At 44.8% G+C, this 17544-nt stretch overlaps 2 protein-coding genes across 4 annotated transcripts; one reads left to right on the top strand and one right to left on the bottom strand.

Moving 5' to 3' along the window:
- Window positions 1-5391: 5391 nt before the first annotated feature.
- On the bottom strand, window positions 5392-10921 carry LOC110496301 (SNARE-associated protein Snapin). 2 transcript variants are annotated; one of them, XM_021572120.3, is made up of 4 exons: window positions 10729-10921; window positions 7282-7328; window positions 6773-6891; window positions 5392-6470 (listed from the first exon to the last, which is right to left on the bottom strand). In XM_021572120.3, exons 1-4 carry the CDS (start codon window positions 10842-10844, stop codon window positions 6363-6365), a joined length of 390 nt encoding a protein of 129 aa, XP_021427795.1. In that variant the 5' UTR covers window positions 10845-10921; the 3' UTR covers window positions 5392-6362. The 2 variants fall into 2 exon arrangements, with proteins under 2 accessions (XP_021427795.1, XP_090064845.1); XM_090208719.1 differs by lacking the exon at window positions 10729-10921 and adding an exon at window positions 7901-9577.
- On the top strand, window positions 10898-16781 carry LOC110496300 (chromatin target of PRMT1 protein). 2 transcript variants are annotated; one of them, XM_036952868.2, is made up of 6 exons: window positions 10898-11228; window positions 11814-12155; window positions 13067-13217; window positions 13674-13854; window positions 15102-15242; window positions 15414-16781. In XM_036952868.2, exons 3-6 carry the CDS (start codon window positions 13077-13079, stop codon window positions 15629-15631), a joined length of 681 nt encoding a protein of 226 aa, XP_036808763.1. In that variant the 5' UTR covers window positions 10898-11228; window positions 11814-12155; window positions 13067-13076; the 3' UTR covers window positions 15632-16781. The 2 variants fall into 2 exon arrangements, with proteins under 2 accessions (XP_036808763.1, XP_036808762.1); XM_036952867.2 differs by having other exon boundaries at window positions 10922-11228; window positions 11814-11896.
- The last annotated feature ends 763 nt before the right edge of the window (window positions 16782-17544 follow it).

Genomic DNA, 17544 nt, shown 5'->3' with positions numbered 1-17544 from the left:
GCCTCCGGTCTCAAAGGGACGGCGGCTCTCAGCCAATAGTGACGAGGCTTTCACGGTGAAAGATTAACATATCAACGCGACTGTTTTTTTAAAGTGGCGCCGCGGAGATTACCACGCCCCTCTGCCCTTCCACACTGCTAATGACTAGTGATGTGTGTTGTAAGCTATTATCATTATTTTGTACATTTATTTAACTAGGCAAGTCAGTTAAGAACAAGTTCTTATTTCAGTGGGTTAACTGCCTTGTTCAGGGACAGAACGACACATTTTTACATTGTCAGCTCAGGATTCGATCTTGCACCCTTTCAGTTACTGGCCCAATGCTCTAACAACTAGGCCACCTGTCGCCCACGTAGGCCTACACACCACCCCAAGTTTGATGACTATTGTATTGTTAATTTTGTCCCTATTATTTTTTGCACCACTAAGCATTTCCCTGTTGTATTCTGCGCCCAGCACGGTGCACATGACAAGTAAACTTTGATTTGATTTGACCCTCATTTGTTAACTCTAAGGTCATTTTAGAGTGAAACTGAAGGGGCATGGCTAACAATGACAGACAACAAGGTACCATGGTGACAAATGGGGCAATTAGTACTCCACTTGTCTTGGGTAATACATTTGATCTACTGAACTCTAGAAAGGGTGTGATAACTTTTTTTCTAAACCAACCATCAAATCAAATGTTATTTGTCACATGCGCCGAATACAACCGTTGTAGACCTTACAGTGAAATGCTTACTTACAAGCCCTTAACCAACAATGCAGTTTTAAGAAAATACCTACAAAAAAATGTAAGAGATAAGAATAACAAATAATTAAAGAGCAGCAGTAAGTAACAATAGCTAGGCTATATACAGAGTCAATGTGCGGGGGCACTGGTGTCAAGGTAATTGAGGTAATATGTACATGTAGGTAGAGTTATTAAAGTGACTATACATAGATAAAAAACAGAGAGTAGCAGCAGCGTAGAAGGGGAGGGGGGTGCAATGCAAATAGTCTGGGTAGCCATTTGATTAGCTGTTCAGGAGTCTTATGGCTTGAGGGTAAAAGCTGTTTAGAAGCCTCTTGGACCTAGACTTGGCCCTCCAGTATCGTTTGCCGTGCGCTAGCAGAGAGAACAGTCTATGACTAGGGTGGCTCAAGTCTTTGACAATTCAATTTGATGGATGGAACCTTGGGTCAGGTGATGTACTGGGCCGTATGTTCTCACCTCCGTAGAGTCAGTACAATTCTGTTTTAATGTACCATTTGTATCATCAAATTTATTTATATAGCCCTTCGTACATCAGCTGATATCTCAAAGTGCTGTACAGAAACCCAGCCTAAAACCTCAAACAGCAAGCAATGCAGGTGTTGAAGCACGTTGGCTAGGAAAAACTCCCTAGAAAGGCCAAAACCTGGAAGAAACCTAGAGAGGAACCAGGCTATGAGGGGTGGCCAGTCTTCTTCTGGCTGTGCCGGGTGGAGATTATAACAGAACATGGCCAAGATGTTCAAATGTTCATAAATGACCAGCATGGTCAAATAATAGGTCTGGGACAGGTAGCACGTCCAATGAACAGGTCAGGATTCCAGGCAGAACAGTTGAAACTGGAGCAGCAGCACGGCCAGGTGGACTGGGGTCAGCAAGGAGTCATCATGCCAGGTAGTCCTGTAGCATGGTCCTAGGGCTCAGGTCCTCCGAGAGAGAGAAAGAAAGAGAGAAAGAGAGAATTAGAGAGAGCATACTTAAATTCACACAGGACACCGGATAAGACAGGAGAAGTACTCCAGATATAACCCTAGCCCCCCGACACATAAACTACTGCAGCATAAATACTGGAGGCTGAGACAGAAGGGGTCAGGAGACACTGTGGCCCCATCCGATGATACCCCCGGATAGGGCCAAACAGGAAGGATATAACCCCACCCACTTTGCCAAAGCACAACCCCCACACCACTAGAGGGAACCGGCCAGGCAGAGACAGCAAGGGTGGTTCGTTGCTCCAGAGCCTTTCCGTCCACCTTCACACTCCTGGGCCAGACTACACTCAATCATATGACCCACTGAAGAGATGAGTCTTCAGTAAAGACTTAAAGGTTGAGACCGAGTTTGCGTCTCTCACATGGGTAGGCAGACCATTCCATAAAAATTGATCTCTATAGGAGAAAGCCCTGCCTCCACCTGTTTGCTTAGAAATTCTAGGGACAATTAGGAGGCCTGCTTCTTGTGACCGTAGCGTACGTGTAGGTATGTACGGCAGGACCAAATCAGAGAGATAGGTAGGAGCAAGCCCATGTAATGCTTTGTAGGTTAGTACTAAAACCTTGAAATCAGCTCTTGCCTTGACAGGAAGCCAGTGTAGGGAGGCTAGCAATGGAGTAATATGATCACATTTTTTGGTTCTTGTCAGGATTCTAGCAGCCGTATTTAGCACTAACTGAAGTTTATTTAGTGCTTTATCCGGGTAGCTGGAAAGTAGAGCATTGCAGTAGTCTAACCTACAAGTAACAAAAGCATGGATGAATTTTTCTGCATTTCTGGACAGAAAGTTTCTGATTTTTGCAATGTTACGTAGATGGAAAAAAGCTGTCCTTGAAACAGTCTTGATATGTTCGTCAAAAGAGAGATCAGGGTCCAGAGTAACGCCGAGGTCCTTCACAGTTTTATTCGAGACGACTGTACAACCATTAAGATTAATTGTCAGATTCAACAGAAGATATCTTTGTTTCTTGGGACCTAGAACAAGCATCTCAGTTTTGTTCGAGTTTGCAGCCATCCACTTCCTTATGTCTGAAACACAGGCTTGTAGCGCGGGCAATTTTGGGGCTTCACCATGTTTCATTGAAATGTACAGCTGTGTGTCATCCGCATAGCAGTGAAAGTTAACATTATGTTTTCAAATGACATCCCCAAGGGTCAAGGTTAGGCTTTTTCAAGAGAGGCTTTACTACTGCCACTTTTAGTGAGTTTGGTACACATCCGGTGGATAGAGAGCCGATTATTATGTTCAACATAGGAGGGCCAAGCACAGGAAGCAGCTCTTTCAGTAGTTTAGTTGGAATAGGGTCCAGTATTCAGCTTGAAGGTTTAGAGGCCATGATTATTTTCATCATTGTGTCAAGGGATATAGTATTAAAACACTTGAGTGTTGTATGACATTCTGTGATAAGCAGTGCCACTCGCGTGGCATATGTGAGTGCAATTACCTCTACCTGAGCCTCAGGCTTTGTGGTATAGGTCATTAAACGATTGCTTCTGCACCGCAGATTGAGGATCGAGCCCCCTTCAGCTTTTCTCTAAGATACAATAAGAGTTATAGGCACAAAGAACTGTCGTGAAACTCTAACTCTCCATTGAAAGTGCCATACATACCTGTCTGCACAAATTCTCTCCAAATCCATGTTCAGGGAAATCCAGGGATATTCAAGAAAGTCAGGCCTGATCTGCAACACATACCACGGGCTGTACAGTCAGTGTACATCTTCACTTTGTCTCAGCCTTTCCGTTTCTCTCGAACTACCCCAACCTAAGATGACGCCACCATAAAACTAAAACTCGGGCCTCACCCAAACCATTTTGATCAATTCCTCTTCCACAAGCCTTCCCCTCTTGACCTCCGCCCCTCTCTCATATCCCTATCTCACATTCCCTCCGACTCTAGCTCAAACCCAACGGGGTCACCTTCAACCCCCCTTCTCTCATTACAAAACATTCAGTATTGACATTGGAGGCAGACATACCTTGCATTTTTATCACTGATCCAATTATGCAAGAGGGCAATGCTGATAAAGGTATTCAGACAAAGGACTTTTTAAAAAGAGAGGTGGAGCAATTCTAGCTCGATCTCATATTTGTTGGCTAACAATGACCATAGGAACTGACAAGAAAGCACAAAAAGATATGGGAGCAGGCTAGAGCAATAATAAATATAAAAAACATAGCCCATTGTTCTAACAACAGGTTTGAACAGTTGATTGTCTTTTTGGTCCTAAATTATCACAATCAGTGATGTCACTGATGGTCAATATACACTCACCGGACAGTTTGTTAGGTAAACCCATCTAATACTGAGCCGGATCCCCCCCTTTGCCTCCAGAACAGCCTGAATTCTTTGGGGGAATTCTACAATGTGTTGGAAACGTTTCACAGGGATAATGGTCTATGCTGACACAATGGCATCAAGCAGTTGTTGCCGATTGGACGGCCGTACATTCATGCTGCGAACTGCCCGTTCCAGCTCATCCTAAAGAAGCTCTATTGGGTTAAGGTCTGGGGACTGGCCAGGCCACTTAAGTAAACTGAACTCACTGTCAAGTTCCAGGCAATGTTTTTCCACTCCTCAATTGTCTAGTGTTGGTGATCGCGTGCCCACTGGAGCGGCTTCTTCTTGTTTTTAGCTGATAGGAGTGGAACCTGGTGTGGTCGTCTGCTGCAATAGCCCATCAATGACAAGGATCAATGAGTTGTGCATTCCGAGATGCCGTTCTGCACAACACTGTTGTACAGCGACGTTATTTGTCTGTTTGTGGCCCGCCTGTTAGCTTGCACAATTCTTGCCATTCTTATTCGACCTCTCTCATAAACAACCTGTTTTCGCCCACAGGACTGGACTTTGTTCCACCTTTTTAAGTAAAACATAAACACAGTAATGCGTGAAAAGCCCAGGAGGGCGGCCGTTTCTGAGAGACTGGATCCAGTGCACCTGGCACTGATGATCATACCATACTCAAAGTCGTTTACAGTAGGTCACTCGTTTTACCCATTCTAACTTTCATTCGAACAGTAACTGAATGCTTTATGGCTGCTTTATTCAGCAAGCCACGGCCATGTGACTCACTGTCTGTAGGAGCGATCCATTTTCGGGAACAAGGTGGTGTACCTAATAAATTGATCGGAGTATCCTACAACGCTGTCTCTCATGGCATGACAACACAATTATTTAAGATCAGTATACCCACATAAACATGAGTTTTATACACCACACAAGGTTTGTTTGTGAGAAAAACGGAGTTGGTTGAGATTTGTGATTAGAATTACAGAGCAGAATTTGAATTAAATCGCATTTTTTAAGGTGTCCTTGAAGTTTTACTGTCAAAATGCTTGAAAACAGTTGAGAAGAAGGATACCGGCTCACCACCATCTTCCACTTTGATACTGATCTGTCATCTTGAACCAATTAAAACTGTTTGTACAAAACTTAAAAGTAAATATTTGACTACAATAACACATTTCATTGTGGAGTCAGACCACTCCCATAGAACCCAAATAATTGTACAGATTTGCTCTGATTGTCTACACACACATCATACAACCATGTAATGACAGTAGTACTAAGACAGTTTCCTTATACTCTGTTAAAGTGTATAAACTGTATTATATGTGCAATTCATAATACAGACCAAAAAAAGGGTGATGCTTCTGTTTTATTCAATAGCAACTAAGTACAGAAGTTGTCATTAACATATTTTGTATGGTTAGGTAATACTGCACTGTTGGAGCTAGAAACATAAGCATTTTGCTGCACCTGCGATACCATCTGCAAAATATGTGTACGCGACCAATAAAATTAGATTCGACATTGAGAAAAAAAGTTTTGACAAAACCATATTAGGCAGGGTTGCATATCAGTTGCTGCTAGAAGCGTGAAACAGTGACGGCTCTGTTTCCGTACATTCCTTGCATCTTTATTTTCCTGCACTACATTTGTTTTTTCCTGCCGGGTCTAGTTACTTAGTCCACAGTGACAAAAATACTTCACCCTGTGGCCATAGCTTTGAATGGAATGCAGAGGCATCCATACACATATTCTGGAAAGAGAGAGGGTTGTAAAAACCAGTAGGCCCAAAGCACTCCAGCAGTGTAAACACATTTCTTTGCATAAGATTATTATTTCCGATTCCAATTTTAGCTTGCGCAATCTTAACATTTGATCAAGTTGTGTACGTTTTTGAAGCAAAGCACCCCTGATTCCAATTGCCTTTGGCTTATTGTAAACTAGTAGTTTGTGACTACACAAGACACGTACACATTGCTACAACAGCACAAAGCAGAGATGTGAGGTTGGCGTTTAAGCAGGTAAACTGAGTATTGCTTTAATCTGTGAGAATTGAAAGAGAACTTGTCACTAGTAACTTGTTGGGACCCCAACGCCCCCGTAAACATTTGAATATGTTTGAAAATAATAGTGCCCCTTGTGTGCACTGACTAATACCGTATTTCCTGGTATGGTACAAGAACGGTATGAATATCTGGATACTGCCCAACCTTAGTGGAGAGTTCATGAAAACTTTATTCAGTCCAGGACACAGGCAGACAAGCTCAGTGTTGTTATTAAGCAGTTTTTTTCCAAGCTGAGGAGTGGGGCATGGTTTACTGGTCATGGTTTACTGGGCGACCGAGGCGTGAACGCTCCGGAGGTCTCCAGCATGGTCTTCCGACGCACTGTCTCTTTGGCGACGTTGTGATTGAGCCGTCGCAACCGTTCCTAGAGAGATGGAGAAAGAGTGAAACTCAAGTGAGCATTGAAAGTCAGTAGCTTGACATAAAATACCACCCGAGCGGCATGAATTCAAAAGGCACCGAACAAAGCAGAATTGCCATGCCCATTGGAATTAAGGTATAGATAGATACATGGGATGAACACCACGTCACTGAATTTGACAGTGACACACATACAAATAGAGTGTTAGATACAAGGACAGGAGTAAAAGAAGGCCCACAAAATAGTGTAAGACACTGCACAGGCAAAGAAAGAAAGCATCCAAGCTCTTGCTTTGAGCCACTGACCTGAGCATTCTGTAGTATGTTGTTGACCAGCACCACCCTGCGTCTCGCATTCAGCAGCTTTTTCACATAGGGGTCCAGATCTAGCACCACCTTCTGGTGCTCATTTATCCTGCACAGCTCTAAAAATGAAGGGATGAGATGAGGATGACCGACAGGATGATTGGCTAATCTCATAAAGAAAATGGATAAGGCAGCAGTCATTTTGGTAAGGTATTCAGCTGTTGTTCATGCCTTCAAATTTGTCAGATTGATTCTGTATATAATTAAAAGCAATGTATTGTTATGACCTCATGAGAACCAGGCAGCACAGGAGCTTGTACAAGCCTTACACACAAGCTTCGAAACCTGTGGTTATACTAGTCACATCACAGCAGCCTCTGCCTGTCTCACACAGGGGTTTCCATGGGCTTGGCTTTCTTTCACAAGGTCAAGTGCATTAACCTGGCACCCGTCCACTTCCCTGTTCCCCCGGGAGTGCATATTAAGCATGTAAAAGTGAATAGTTTTACCTGTAGCTAGATTGTCTATGTGTTCTCGTAGTTCCACCTGGCTTTCCCTATAACAAAAAAACAACACAATAGCATTATAAATACAGAAATATAGTAAAGTAACAAATCGTGACTACTACAACAGACGGAGTGGTTACCGCAGAAGACATTGATAGCTGTAGCCTAGGCCTACAACAAGTAACAAATGAATGAGGAAAGGACACATTCAGAATGTCCCTCCATAAAAACAGGACACTTCGAGACAATTGATTTTTCGTAGCAGGTTAGGAGAGCATTTTCTCTCACCCTAACCCTTTTCCTAACCTTAACTCTCTAACCTGCTACGTTAATTATCTTAACCTGCTGTGTACGTTCTCCTAGCCTGCCATGAAAAAGTATGTAACTGAGCTACCAACACAGAGAATAGTGAGGCACTGGACAGAAGAAGCAGACTCAAAGATGAAGGACGGTTTTGAGGATACTAATTGGAATATGTTCATCCACCCAGGACTCATCCATCAACATTGAGGAATATACAGTCAGTCACAGGCTTCAATAGGAAATGTGTTGATGATGTACCCACAATAACAATCCGAACATACCCCAAACAAAAACCCTTGGTGAACGGAGATATCCGTACCATTCTGAGAGCTCGTACTGCAGCATTCAATGTCAGCAGAACGAACCACGATGACTCGGTGGCCAGCAACATGTACAGGGCAAGCAGGTACAAGCTCCACAAATCTATTAGGGATGCAAAAAGACAATACAGACTCAAACTTGAATTTATGTTAGAGAACACAGACTCGCAACACATGGGACAAGGACTACAGACTATCACGGACTACAAAGGCAAATCCAGCTGTGTGATGCCAACTGGAGAATCCATCTCAGACGAGCTTAACACATTCTATTCCATCCAGGAAGGACGGCCAGGCGTATTCTCAGACATCTTCAACCTGTCCCTGTCCAGGCTTCGGTCCCCACCTGCTTCAAGGAGCCCACCGTCATCCAAGTGCCCAAGAAAAGCAAGGTGACATGGCCAAATGACTATCACCCAGTCATTATAAAGTGCTTGAAGAGGCTGGTCACGGCTCAAATTAAAGCCAGCATGCCAGGCACACTGGACCTGACCGCAAGGCCCCCTAACAGGTGGTGAAGACGACCCAGTACATCACTGGGACCGTGCTCCCACCCATCCAGGACATCTACTCAAAACGGTGCCTGAGGAATGCCCACAGAACCATCAAGAACCCCACACATGAGCTGTTTACTCCCGATACAGTCCGCCTGACGGTAAGGAACACGAGGTCTGATACCAAGAGGCTCAGAGACAGTTTCTATCTACAAGCCATCAGACTACTGAACACTTGAACTGGACTGACCACCTGCTCTGATTCCCCACACCTTAGCACACATGCACTCACACACACATTCATGCTTCAGATATCTTTAAAAAATAAAATAAAAAAGTAGGGGCATGGATCAGAAAACCAGTCAGTATCTGGTGTGACCACCATTTGCCTCATGCATTTGCCTCGTGACACATCTGCTTTGCATAGAGTTGATCAGGCTGTTGATTGTGGCCTGTGGAATGTTGTCCCAGTCCTCTTCAATGGCTGTGCAAAGTTGTTGGATATTGGCGGGAACTGGAAAATGCTGTCGTACAGGTCGACCCAGAGCATCCCAAACATGCTCAGTGGGTGACATGTCTGGTGACTATACAGGCCATGGAAGAACTGGGACGTTTTCAGCTTCCAGGAATTGTGTACAGATCCTTGATGAACGGTTCGACAATGGGCCTCAGGATCTCGTCACGGTATCTCTGTGCATTCAAATTTACATAAATAAAATGTTTCTCTATTCTATATCGAAGTGGCGTGTTTTAAGGGAATCTCCCTCCCTGGGACTAAACCCCTCCCTCTGCAACTGGATCCTGGACTTCCTGAGGGGCCGCCCCTCAGGGGTGCGTGCTCAATCCCCTCCTGTACTCTCTGTTCACACATGACTGCATGGCCAAGCACAACTCCAACACCATCCTTAAGTTTGCCGACGACAACAGTGGTAGGCCTGATCATCGATAACGATGAGACAGCCTATAAGAAGAAGGTCAGAGACCTGGCAGTGTGGTTCCAGGATAACAACCTCTCCATCAACGTGATCAAGACAAAGATGATGATTGTGGACTACAGGAAAAGGAGGACCGAGCACGCCCCCATTCTCATCGAGGGGGCTGTAGTGGAGCAGGTTGAGAGCTTCAAGTTCCTTGGTGTCCACATCACCAACAAAGTATCATGGTCCAAACACACCAAGCCCCCTGTGAAGAGGGCCCAACAACTATTTTTACCCCTCAGGACACTGAAAAGATTTGGCATAGGTCCTCAGATCCTCAAAAAGTTCTACAGCTGCCCCATGGAGAGCATCCTGACTTGTTGCATCACCACCTGGTATGGCAACTGCTCAGCTTTGGACTGCAAGGCACTACAGAGGGTAGTGCATACTGCATACAGCTCAGTACATCACTGGGGCCAAGCTTCCTGCCATCCAGGACCTCTATACCAGGCGGTGTCAGAGGAAGGTCCAAAAGATTGTCAAAGACTCCAGGCACCCTAGTCATAGACCATTCTCTCTGCTACTGAACGACAAGCAGTACCGGAGTGCCAAGTCTCGTACCAAAAGGCTTCTTAACAGCTTCTAACCCCAAGCCAAAAGACAACTGAACAGCTAATTAAATGGCTATCTGGACTTTTCGCTGCTGCTACTCTCCATTTATTATCCATACATAGTCACTTTACCTCTACATACATGTAAATATTACCTCGACAAACCTGTGCCCCCGCACATTGACTCTGTACCCCCTGTATATCAAATAAAAGTTAATTTAGCCTCACTACCGTTATTTTATTGTTGCTCTTATATATATATATATATATACTATTATTTTTTTAAATTTATGTATTTTTTAAAAACATTTTCATTTTATTTTAACTTCAGTTGATTTGAGTAAATACTTTAACACGTTCTTAAAACTGCTTTGTTGGTTAAGGGCTTGTAGGTAAGCAACTTTTGTATTCGGCGCATGTCACAAATACAATTTCATTTGATTTACAAGGGAAGGAGGGGCTGGATCACGGGACTGTCATGATGATGGAATTAGTTTATTGCCGCATTCTAAACAACTGGGAACTCTCCGACTTCAGTTCGTTCAAGACGACTGAGACTATCGGAAGAAAACCGAGCTCCAACTGAGATGATTTATTTTGAACGGTCATGCAACACGGAATTCCAAGTCGGGAACTCGGGACTCTTTTCAGAGCTCCGACTTTCCACCTGGAAATCTGACCTCGTTTGTTCCGAGTTGTCTTGAACGCACCATATGTGTCTAGCAAGCTAACTAGCTGTGATTGAAGGGAACAGTATCTAGCAAGCACAATTGAAGTTGAAGCAAAAATCTTGCCAGCTACCCACCTCACTGAGTGCACATGAAGATCAAGCTGCTGGACAGCTGGTTTCAAGAGGCCAAGCAGTCCCTCTGCAATTGCATCTTTCCCTGAGGGAGTCTCCACAACAGCTAGGGCAGCCATTCCTCTTCCAGAACCAGAAGTGATAACAAGAAACGCAAAGCACGCCAGGAAGTAGCTTTGTGACGTAGCTGTAAAGCCTCTCCATTTTCCGTCGTCAGGTAGTTAGCACCATTTTGTAAGGAAAGGAGAGAGGGAGAATAGGCTGGCCTCAGTTTATATATACATTTTTAAGCATATACTGTTTTAATCACTGTAGCTAGCTAGTGTAGTTCGTATTTTAGTAGTATCCGTAAGAGCAAGGTGAAATAAAACATCTAGTGAGTAGTGGATCCAGATCTGTCGGTTGTAACTAGCTTAACGTTCGCTGCTAACGTTAACCGCTCAAGCTAAGGAGCTTGCTAGCAAAGTGATACACGAGTATCGGCAAAACAAGCAACGATCAAAGTGAGTTTACCAATAGTCGCCTATTGGACTTGTTTGAGACAATGTTGACTGTTTTTAGTTAAATATTTCATAACTAGCTACGTTGGTGAATAATGTTCAGGCTCGATAGGACGCCAGCCTTAACTTCAGTTTACAGGCTCCTATTGCTTTTCGCACAGTCACAGCATACTTAGTTAATTAGCTAGTAAACGTAGTTAGCTAGCTTTCGTAGTTGTCCCGTCTCTCGTTGGCATTCCGAAGCAGTGAAGTCGAATCATTTGCTACATTTGTTTTATGAACTGTACGTGTATATTGTGCCTTTCGGGAAAATCCGTGATATGTTTATTTCGAGCCCGTGGCGTGGCCCTTTTGCGTCTTTTCTTCAAATTATTTATCCAACATTAACGTTAGTTGGTAAATGACAGGATACTAGCTAACTGCATACCAGAACTAGTCAAACGCAAGCTAACTGTCTACTAACTAAGCTGACCATTTTGCCAGCTAAATATAATGGATTATTATGAAACTAGCTATTAACCTCTGAATTTGACCTACCCCACCCTCCCTACCCCTTTCTTTCCCTCTCATATGTTGCTGGTTCCAAAGAGTTCCAGTGAAGTCAAAATGAGTGCTCCCTCCTCCCAAAAAGTTGTGCTGAAAAGCACCACCAAGCAGTCCCTGAATGAGCGGTGAGACGCGCTACGCACCCTGACAGCACTAAGCGAGGCGAAGGTCGAAAAAGTGGTACAGACGGCCCTAGTGGGCTCTACTACGGAAGGCCACTGTTGGGGACCAGACATGGACGCTAGGCTGCCCGGGGCAGACGTGTGCGCTGCTCACTCAAAATGCATGCCATATTCACTCTTTGCTGACATTAGAAGTTTGGAGTGCCTTTTGTGTGAGCAGCGCACACTTAGACCCAAGGAGAGAGGGTAACAGTGATGCTTGGTAAGGCGATGGCCCAGAATGGGCACAGGCCGCACTCCTGATATGCCCCGGCACTCCTCCTCTCTGTGTGTCACACATTGGTGCAGTCCCAAAATATACTGTACATATGGGAGAGGAGACACCAAACCAACGAAAAGGGAAGGGTTCACCCTCCCGCTCCTCTCCCACCCTCTCTCTACACACACACAACTCTCTCTCAACTAAATTACTGTTTAGCCATTTTGTGTCCTTTTCCTCTTCTTTGCTACCACTTTCATTTTCAGTTCTCTGTGCTCTGAAGTCTTTCTGTGAGACTAGGTGCCCAGTCCTAGCCCGGACGTGACCACCCCCCCCTCCCCCCTTTCCTTGCTCTTCTCTCCCCCTTTTCCTTCTATTCTCATATGTGTGGTGTGAGCACAAGGCACGGTCCGGGCTGTAAGTGGCTGGGTTGCCAGATACCCCTCCAGTCCTGGGCCTCCAACCTCTGCCAGGCCTTTTTCGCAGGCTGATGCCATCAAAACAGGGTGGCGTGGAGGCCTGTAAGTGGCAATCACTCTCCTCTCTTGTCATCCACTTTCCTTTCTCTGTTTTCTCTTCTGCCTTTCTCATTCTTGTCTTCCAATCTGTCCCATCTGTTCCAGTGTTTCTTCTGCTTTTTCTATCTTTCCACTTTTGTTTTATTTTAACCTAAAATGTGCTGAATTGCTTCCAGAAAGCATTTTGGGTTGTCAAATACTTAACAATGAGAGAGAGCTAAACAAAGAGAGTGAGGTGCCAACAAGCGGGGCATTCATAACACACACCACAGCTCCTGTGGCCGTGTCCATGGTATGAGAATTGACTTGATTTGGAACCATCCCTCCCCCTCCGTATCCTCTCTCTCTCTCCCTCCTTTTACCCCTTCTCTGTCCCGCTCCCCCTCCCCTCCAAAGCTTCACTACCATGCTGAAGAACAAGGCGCCGACAGCGGTGAGTGTACGAGCTACCATGCAGCAGCAACACATGGCCAGTGCCCGCAACCGCCGCCTCGCCCAGCAAATGGAGAACAGGCCCTCTGTGCAGGCTGCTCTGCACCACAAGCAGGTGAGACCAGGTGATCCAGCTCAATTAGTATTTCTGCAATTCCTCACCTTCTTCTCAACAGTATTGGAGGAGACGGTCCAAGTCCCTTCTCTCGGGCCTTCTTCTCCAGTGCATTTTGAGGAGGAATCGGGGAAAGATGAATTGAGAGCGCCAAATGGGGAGATATCTGAAGCAGGGTAAACAGGTGAGATTGCGAGGGGAATGGCACACCGGAAACAGGCCATGTTCTACAAATGTGTAAGAAGGAGATGGGGTACAGGAAAAAGGCTACACATAATCAATAGATATTAGGAAATGCTTGACGCAAACCTAGAGTGCACCATAGAGAAAAGGTTAATATACAGTTTGGTGTGTTTGGGTCAAGCACTGAAGTGACAACTTGACAAATGCAGCACAGGAGTTCAACACCTCCCTATCCCTGCCACTTGGTATCAACCTTCCACCTAACCCTCCCAGAGCCTGAAGCAGCGCCTGGGGAAGAGCAACATCCAGGCCAGGCTGGGCCGGCCCATCGGGGCCTTGATGCGGGGGGGTGCTGGCGGCCGGGGATTCGCTGTTGGAGGGATGCGGGGGATGACGAGAGGAGGCCTGCGAGGTCGCGGCAGAGGAGCCCTGAGGGGCGCTATGGCTCTGAGAGGTGAGCATTTGGTACCATACAGCAAAACCTACTGCTACAATGTTAGAACTGAAAACATTGGCTTCATAAATTGTTGAAAGACATTTGACGAGACATTTCATGATTTCTCAGAAATGTTCTACTCTGGGACTGGAATATACTTTCCACAGTGATGTCCAGGCTTTTCAGTATGACTTACTTTTTTGCACGTGGGAAAGGCAAACTTTATTATTTTAAGGGGTGACGTGATCTCATCTGTAAACTAGCTTGAGCAAATACACCCTGCTGAATTGAATGGAATAGTCCAGGTGGATCTGTCACAGTATTTATTTTTTTCTTTTCTTCTTTATTTAACTAGGCAAGTCAGTTAAGAGCAAATTCTTATTTTCAATGACGGCCTAGGAACAGTGGGTTAAATGCCTGTTCAGGGGCAAAACAACAGATTTGTACCTTGTCAGCTCGGGGGTTTGAACTTGCAACCTTCCGGTTACTAGTCCAACGTTCTAACCACTAGGCTACCCTGCTTCGCCCCCTGGTTTATTATCCATCCCCTCAACCTGAGGGAATGTGGTTGTCAATCATCGTGACTCCACCATCCATAAACCCCCTGCTTTCCTGGTTGGTCCGGCACCTGTTGTGCTACTGAGCATGTGGTGACAAATCTAACAGCTGCACTGCCCCTGCTTATCCACAGTCACCCCACACCCACTTCTACACACTCCCGGTGGAGGGGATTGGGGATTTTGGACTCCATTTAGACAACAAAAAAATGACAGTAATACTTCAAGTGAAATTCATTTAAATACGTCCCGGTTTAGAATGTAATGGTGCAGATACAAGATGTGCACCGTGGTCACATATATGTTGCATATAATGCATAACTGTGGCATTCCAGGATTTAAAAATAGCATTTGAAGTGATATTAGTGCACTTTCACTGTAGAACAAATTGTTATTCAGTCAGAATACCCCATGCCTAGTTAGAACAGAAGTAAGTGACTTGAGGCAAGGCACCCAGCAAACACCTCTAACCTGTCTGTCATGGCTAACGTAAAACAAGTTGGAGTATAAATTACATGCGTAACATGTTTTACCCTTCCATAGAATTTGAATACTTAAGCTGCTTTAGTTAAGTTGGTGGCTGAGATGTGGGTCAATGATGGGCATATAAAAAGTTTGTGTTCACTTGACAACTTTGTTCTTAAACTGAAACGTGGTAAGCTAAGTCACTAGTTAACTCCTCCTTTGTTACATCCTGTGTCCTGATAGGGAATCGCCTTTCCCCAGGCATGGGCCAGATGCGTGGCAGAGGGGGTCCAGGCCGTGTGGCCCTCCGTAGAGGGATGCGTCAAAGAGGTGGTCGTGGAGGTGCCTTTGGCAGAGGAGCTGGAAGAGGAGTGGGAGCCAGGGGTAAGGAACTGGATTCAGAGTTCGGATTCATTTCATCTGTAAATTGACACATCAGTCTACCTCAAGATTCTTGTTTACATGAACACTTATACAGCAAACATTTTGTTAACGCATTGTGATTCCATCTTTAAAAAATTTGGGGGGTGTGTTGACCACCATCTTTCCCTCCAGGACGAGGTGGTCTGCGTGGGCGTGGTGGCTTCGCTGGCAGGGGTGGTGGCCGCGGTCGCGGGGGTGGAAGAGGAGGCCGCGGCAGGGGAGGTGGCCCAGGAATGACCCGCGAGCAGCTGGACAACCAGCTTGACGCCTATATGTCCAAGACCAAGGGCAACCTGGACGCTGAGCTGGACGCGTACATGGCCCAGGCTGACCCAGAGGGCATGGAGTGAACAAGGACCTCCACCGCGAGCGTAGGGACTCCTTCAATAGGCCCACACTGAGACAGTGCTGATAACATGAAAGACGCAGAGAGAAGCTTGTATAGTACTATTACACCAAACAAATGTAATGATAAATGCACTTACGTAAACTCTGTGCACTGTCTCACATTACATGGATAAAATTTGTGATGTGATCACAACCTCTGCTTGAATATAAAACTCACATTCACTGACGCACATGCATACAAACACACTTGTTCTAAAATTGTGGGCCTATGAAGAGAACTGTTCGAAATTGAACTTTTTCCTGAATGTGGACTTGACCATTCTATCAGTATCAGTACAAAGTAGACTCGCACCGGCACAGTTTGAAACCTTTTTCCTGTGTGTGCATGAAGAATGCAAAGATCTTTTAAACTTGAATGGACGACACTGACCGGAGTAGACTTAAAGAACCAACATCATCAACGCTCCTGAAATGCCTGCTTTTTGGACCAGAATCTCTTGGCAGAATCTGTTTTGAAGCTGAATTGGGACTATTACCGAACTTTGTGTCTATGTCCATATGGTTAAAAGTGCTTTAGCTCCATCATGTCTAACTAGCATCCACTTCTTATATTTCGTAAACCTATTTTTTACTGCCATGTTTTTATGTTAGGATTTGTATTTAGTAGTGGATGCTCCTTTTACTGTGTTAGCAGAAGTGTACAAGGACGTGACTCTCGGGTAGAAAAATCAAATGAAAATTACAAGGGGAATTCTAGAAAAATCTTGTGTTTTTATTCTATTTAACGCCACCATCTTAAGCTTTGCTTCTGGAGAATTTAAATATGTTGCTGTCTTTGGTTGAAACTCCCCTAACAGCATTTTATGGATGCTTGTCATACCAAATAAGCAACTACACGAGATGCTAAATATTTCAATCCAAGTTGCAAAGGTGTGCGAGTGGTCTCTTCCTCCCCCCCTGGTGTCAATTGTAAGAATTTGAGATGGTCTATAAAAAAACGGGTTGTTGTACACCACTCATAAAGTGAGTGAAAATGTTTTCAGATTGTGTCCAACTGGATGAAACTAAACTCCAAATGCTATGTAATTCCCTCTCCTTCCAACTGGTTATTGTCATAGAATAGAGAATAAACGTTCATCTTCTTTTAACATAGTAGTTGTTTGGGTATTGGTTCCATCACACGTTCTCTCAAGACTAATACACTGCGAGCGCTTGGTTAAATCACCATACACTCACTGGCCAGCTTTTTAGGTACACCATCCCTTACCCGAAAATGGATTGCTTTATAAAGCAGACATGGATCGAGTTACTGTTCATCATAATGTTAGAATGGGGAAAAATGAGTGACCTAAGCAACTTTGAACGTGGTATGATTGTCAGTGCCAGATCCAATATTTCCTTAACAGCCGGCCTCCTGGGCTTCTCACGCATGGCAGTGTCGAGGGATTGCCGAGAATGGTGCAACAAACAAAACATCCACTCAGAGGCAGTCATGTGGGGGGGAAAAAAGCTTGTAGATAAGGTCAGAGTATGGCAAGCTAATGGGGGCCACAAACAGACAAATAACGGAGCGGTACAACAGTGTGAACCCTGACCTCAACCCCTTCGAAAACCTTTGGGATGAATTGGAATGCCAACTGCGAGCCAGGCCTAATCGCCCAACATCAGTGCCCGACCTCACTAATGCTCTTGTGGCTGAATGGAAGCAAGTCCCGCAGCAATGTTCCAACGTCTAGTGGAAAGCCTTCCCAGAAGAGTGGAGGCTGTTATAGCAGCAAAGGGGGGACCAACTCCAAATTAATGCCCATGATTTTGGAATTCGATGCGCAGGTGTCCACATACTTTTGGTCATGTAGTGCAATTTGTAAAGGACCTAAGTACAAGTTAATTCTACTTCTGATCTTATATTTTAACA

The sequence above is a fragment of the Oncorhynchus mykiss genome, chromosome 18, assembly GCF_057628025.1.
Source record: "Oncorhynchus mykiss isolate SJ-2025 chromosome 18, ASM5762802v1, whole genome shotgun sequence".
NCBI lineage: Eukaryota > Metazoa > Chordata > Actinopteri > Salmoniformes > Salmonidae > Oncorhynchus > Oncorhynchus mykiss.
Note: the sequence above shows the minus strand (reverse complement) of the source record. Positions and strands in the feature narration are given on the sequence as shown.

Excerpts from the sequence above, each read along its gene's own strand:
- LOC110496300 (XM_036952867.2), top strand. The coding sequence starts at position 11,832 with ATGAGTGCTCCCTCCTCCCAAAAAGTTGTGCTGAAAAGCACCACCAAG. Across the intron at positions 13,218-13,673 it reads CTGCTCTGCACCACAAGCAG|AGCCTGAAGCAGCGCCTGGG; the intron begins GTGAGACCAGGT and ends TAACCCTCCCAG. Across the intron at positions 15,243-15,413 it reads AAGAGGAGTGGGAGCCAGGG|GACGAGGTGGTCTGCGTGGG; the intron begins GTAAGGAACTGG and ends CTTTCCCTCCAG.
- LOC110496301 (XM_021572120.3), bottom strand. The coding sequence starts at position 10,844 with ATGGCTGCCCTAGCTGTTGTGGAGACTCCCTCAGGGAAAGATGCAATT. Across the intron at positions 7,329-10,728 it reads CTTCATGTGCACTCAGTGAG|GGAAAGCCAGGTGGAACTAC; the intron begins GTGGGTAGCTGG and ends TTTTTGTTATAG. Across the intron at positions 6,892-7,281 it reads CATAGACAATCTAGCTACAG|AGCTGTGCAGGATAAATGAG; the intron begins GTAAAACTATTC and ends CTTCATTTTTAG.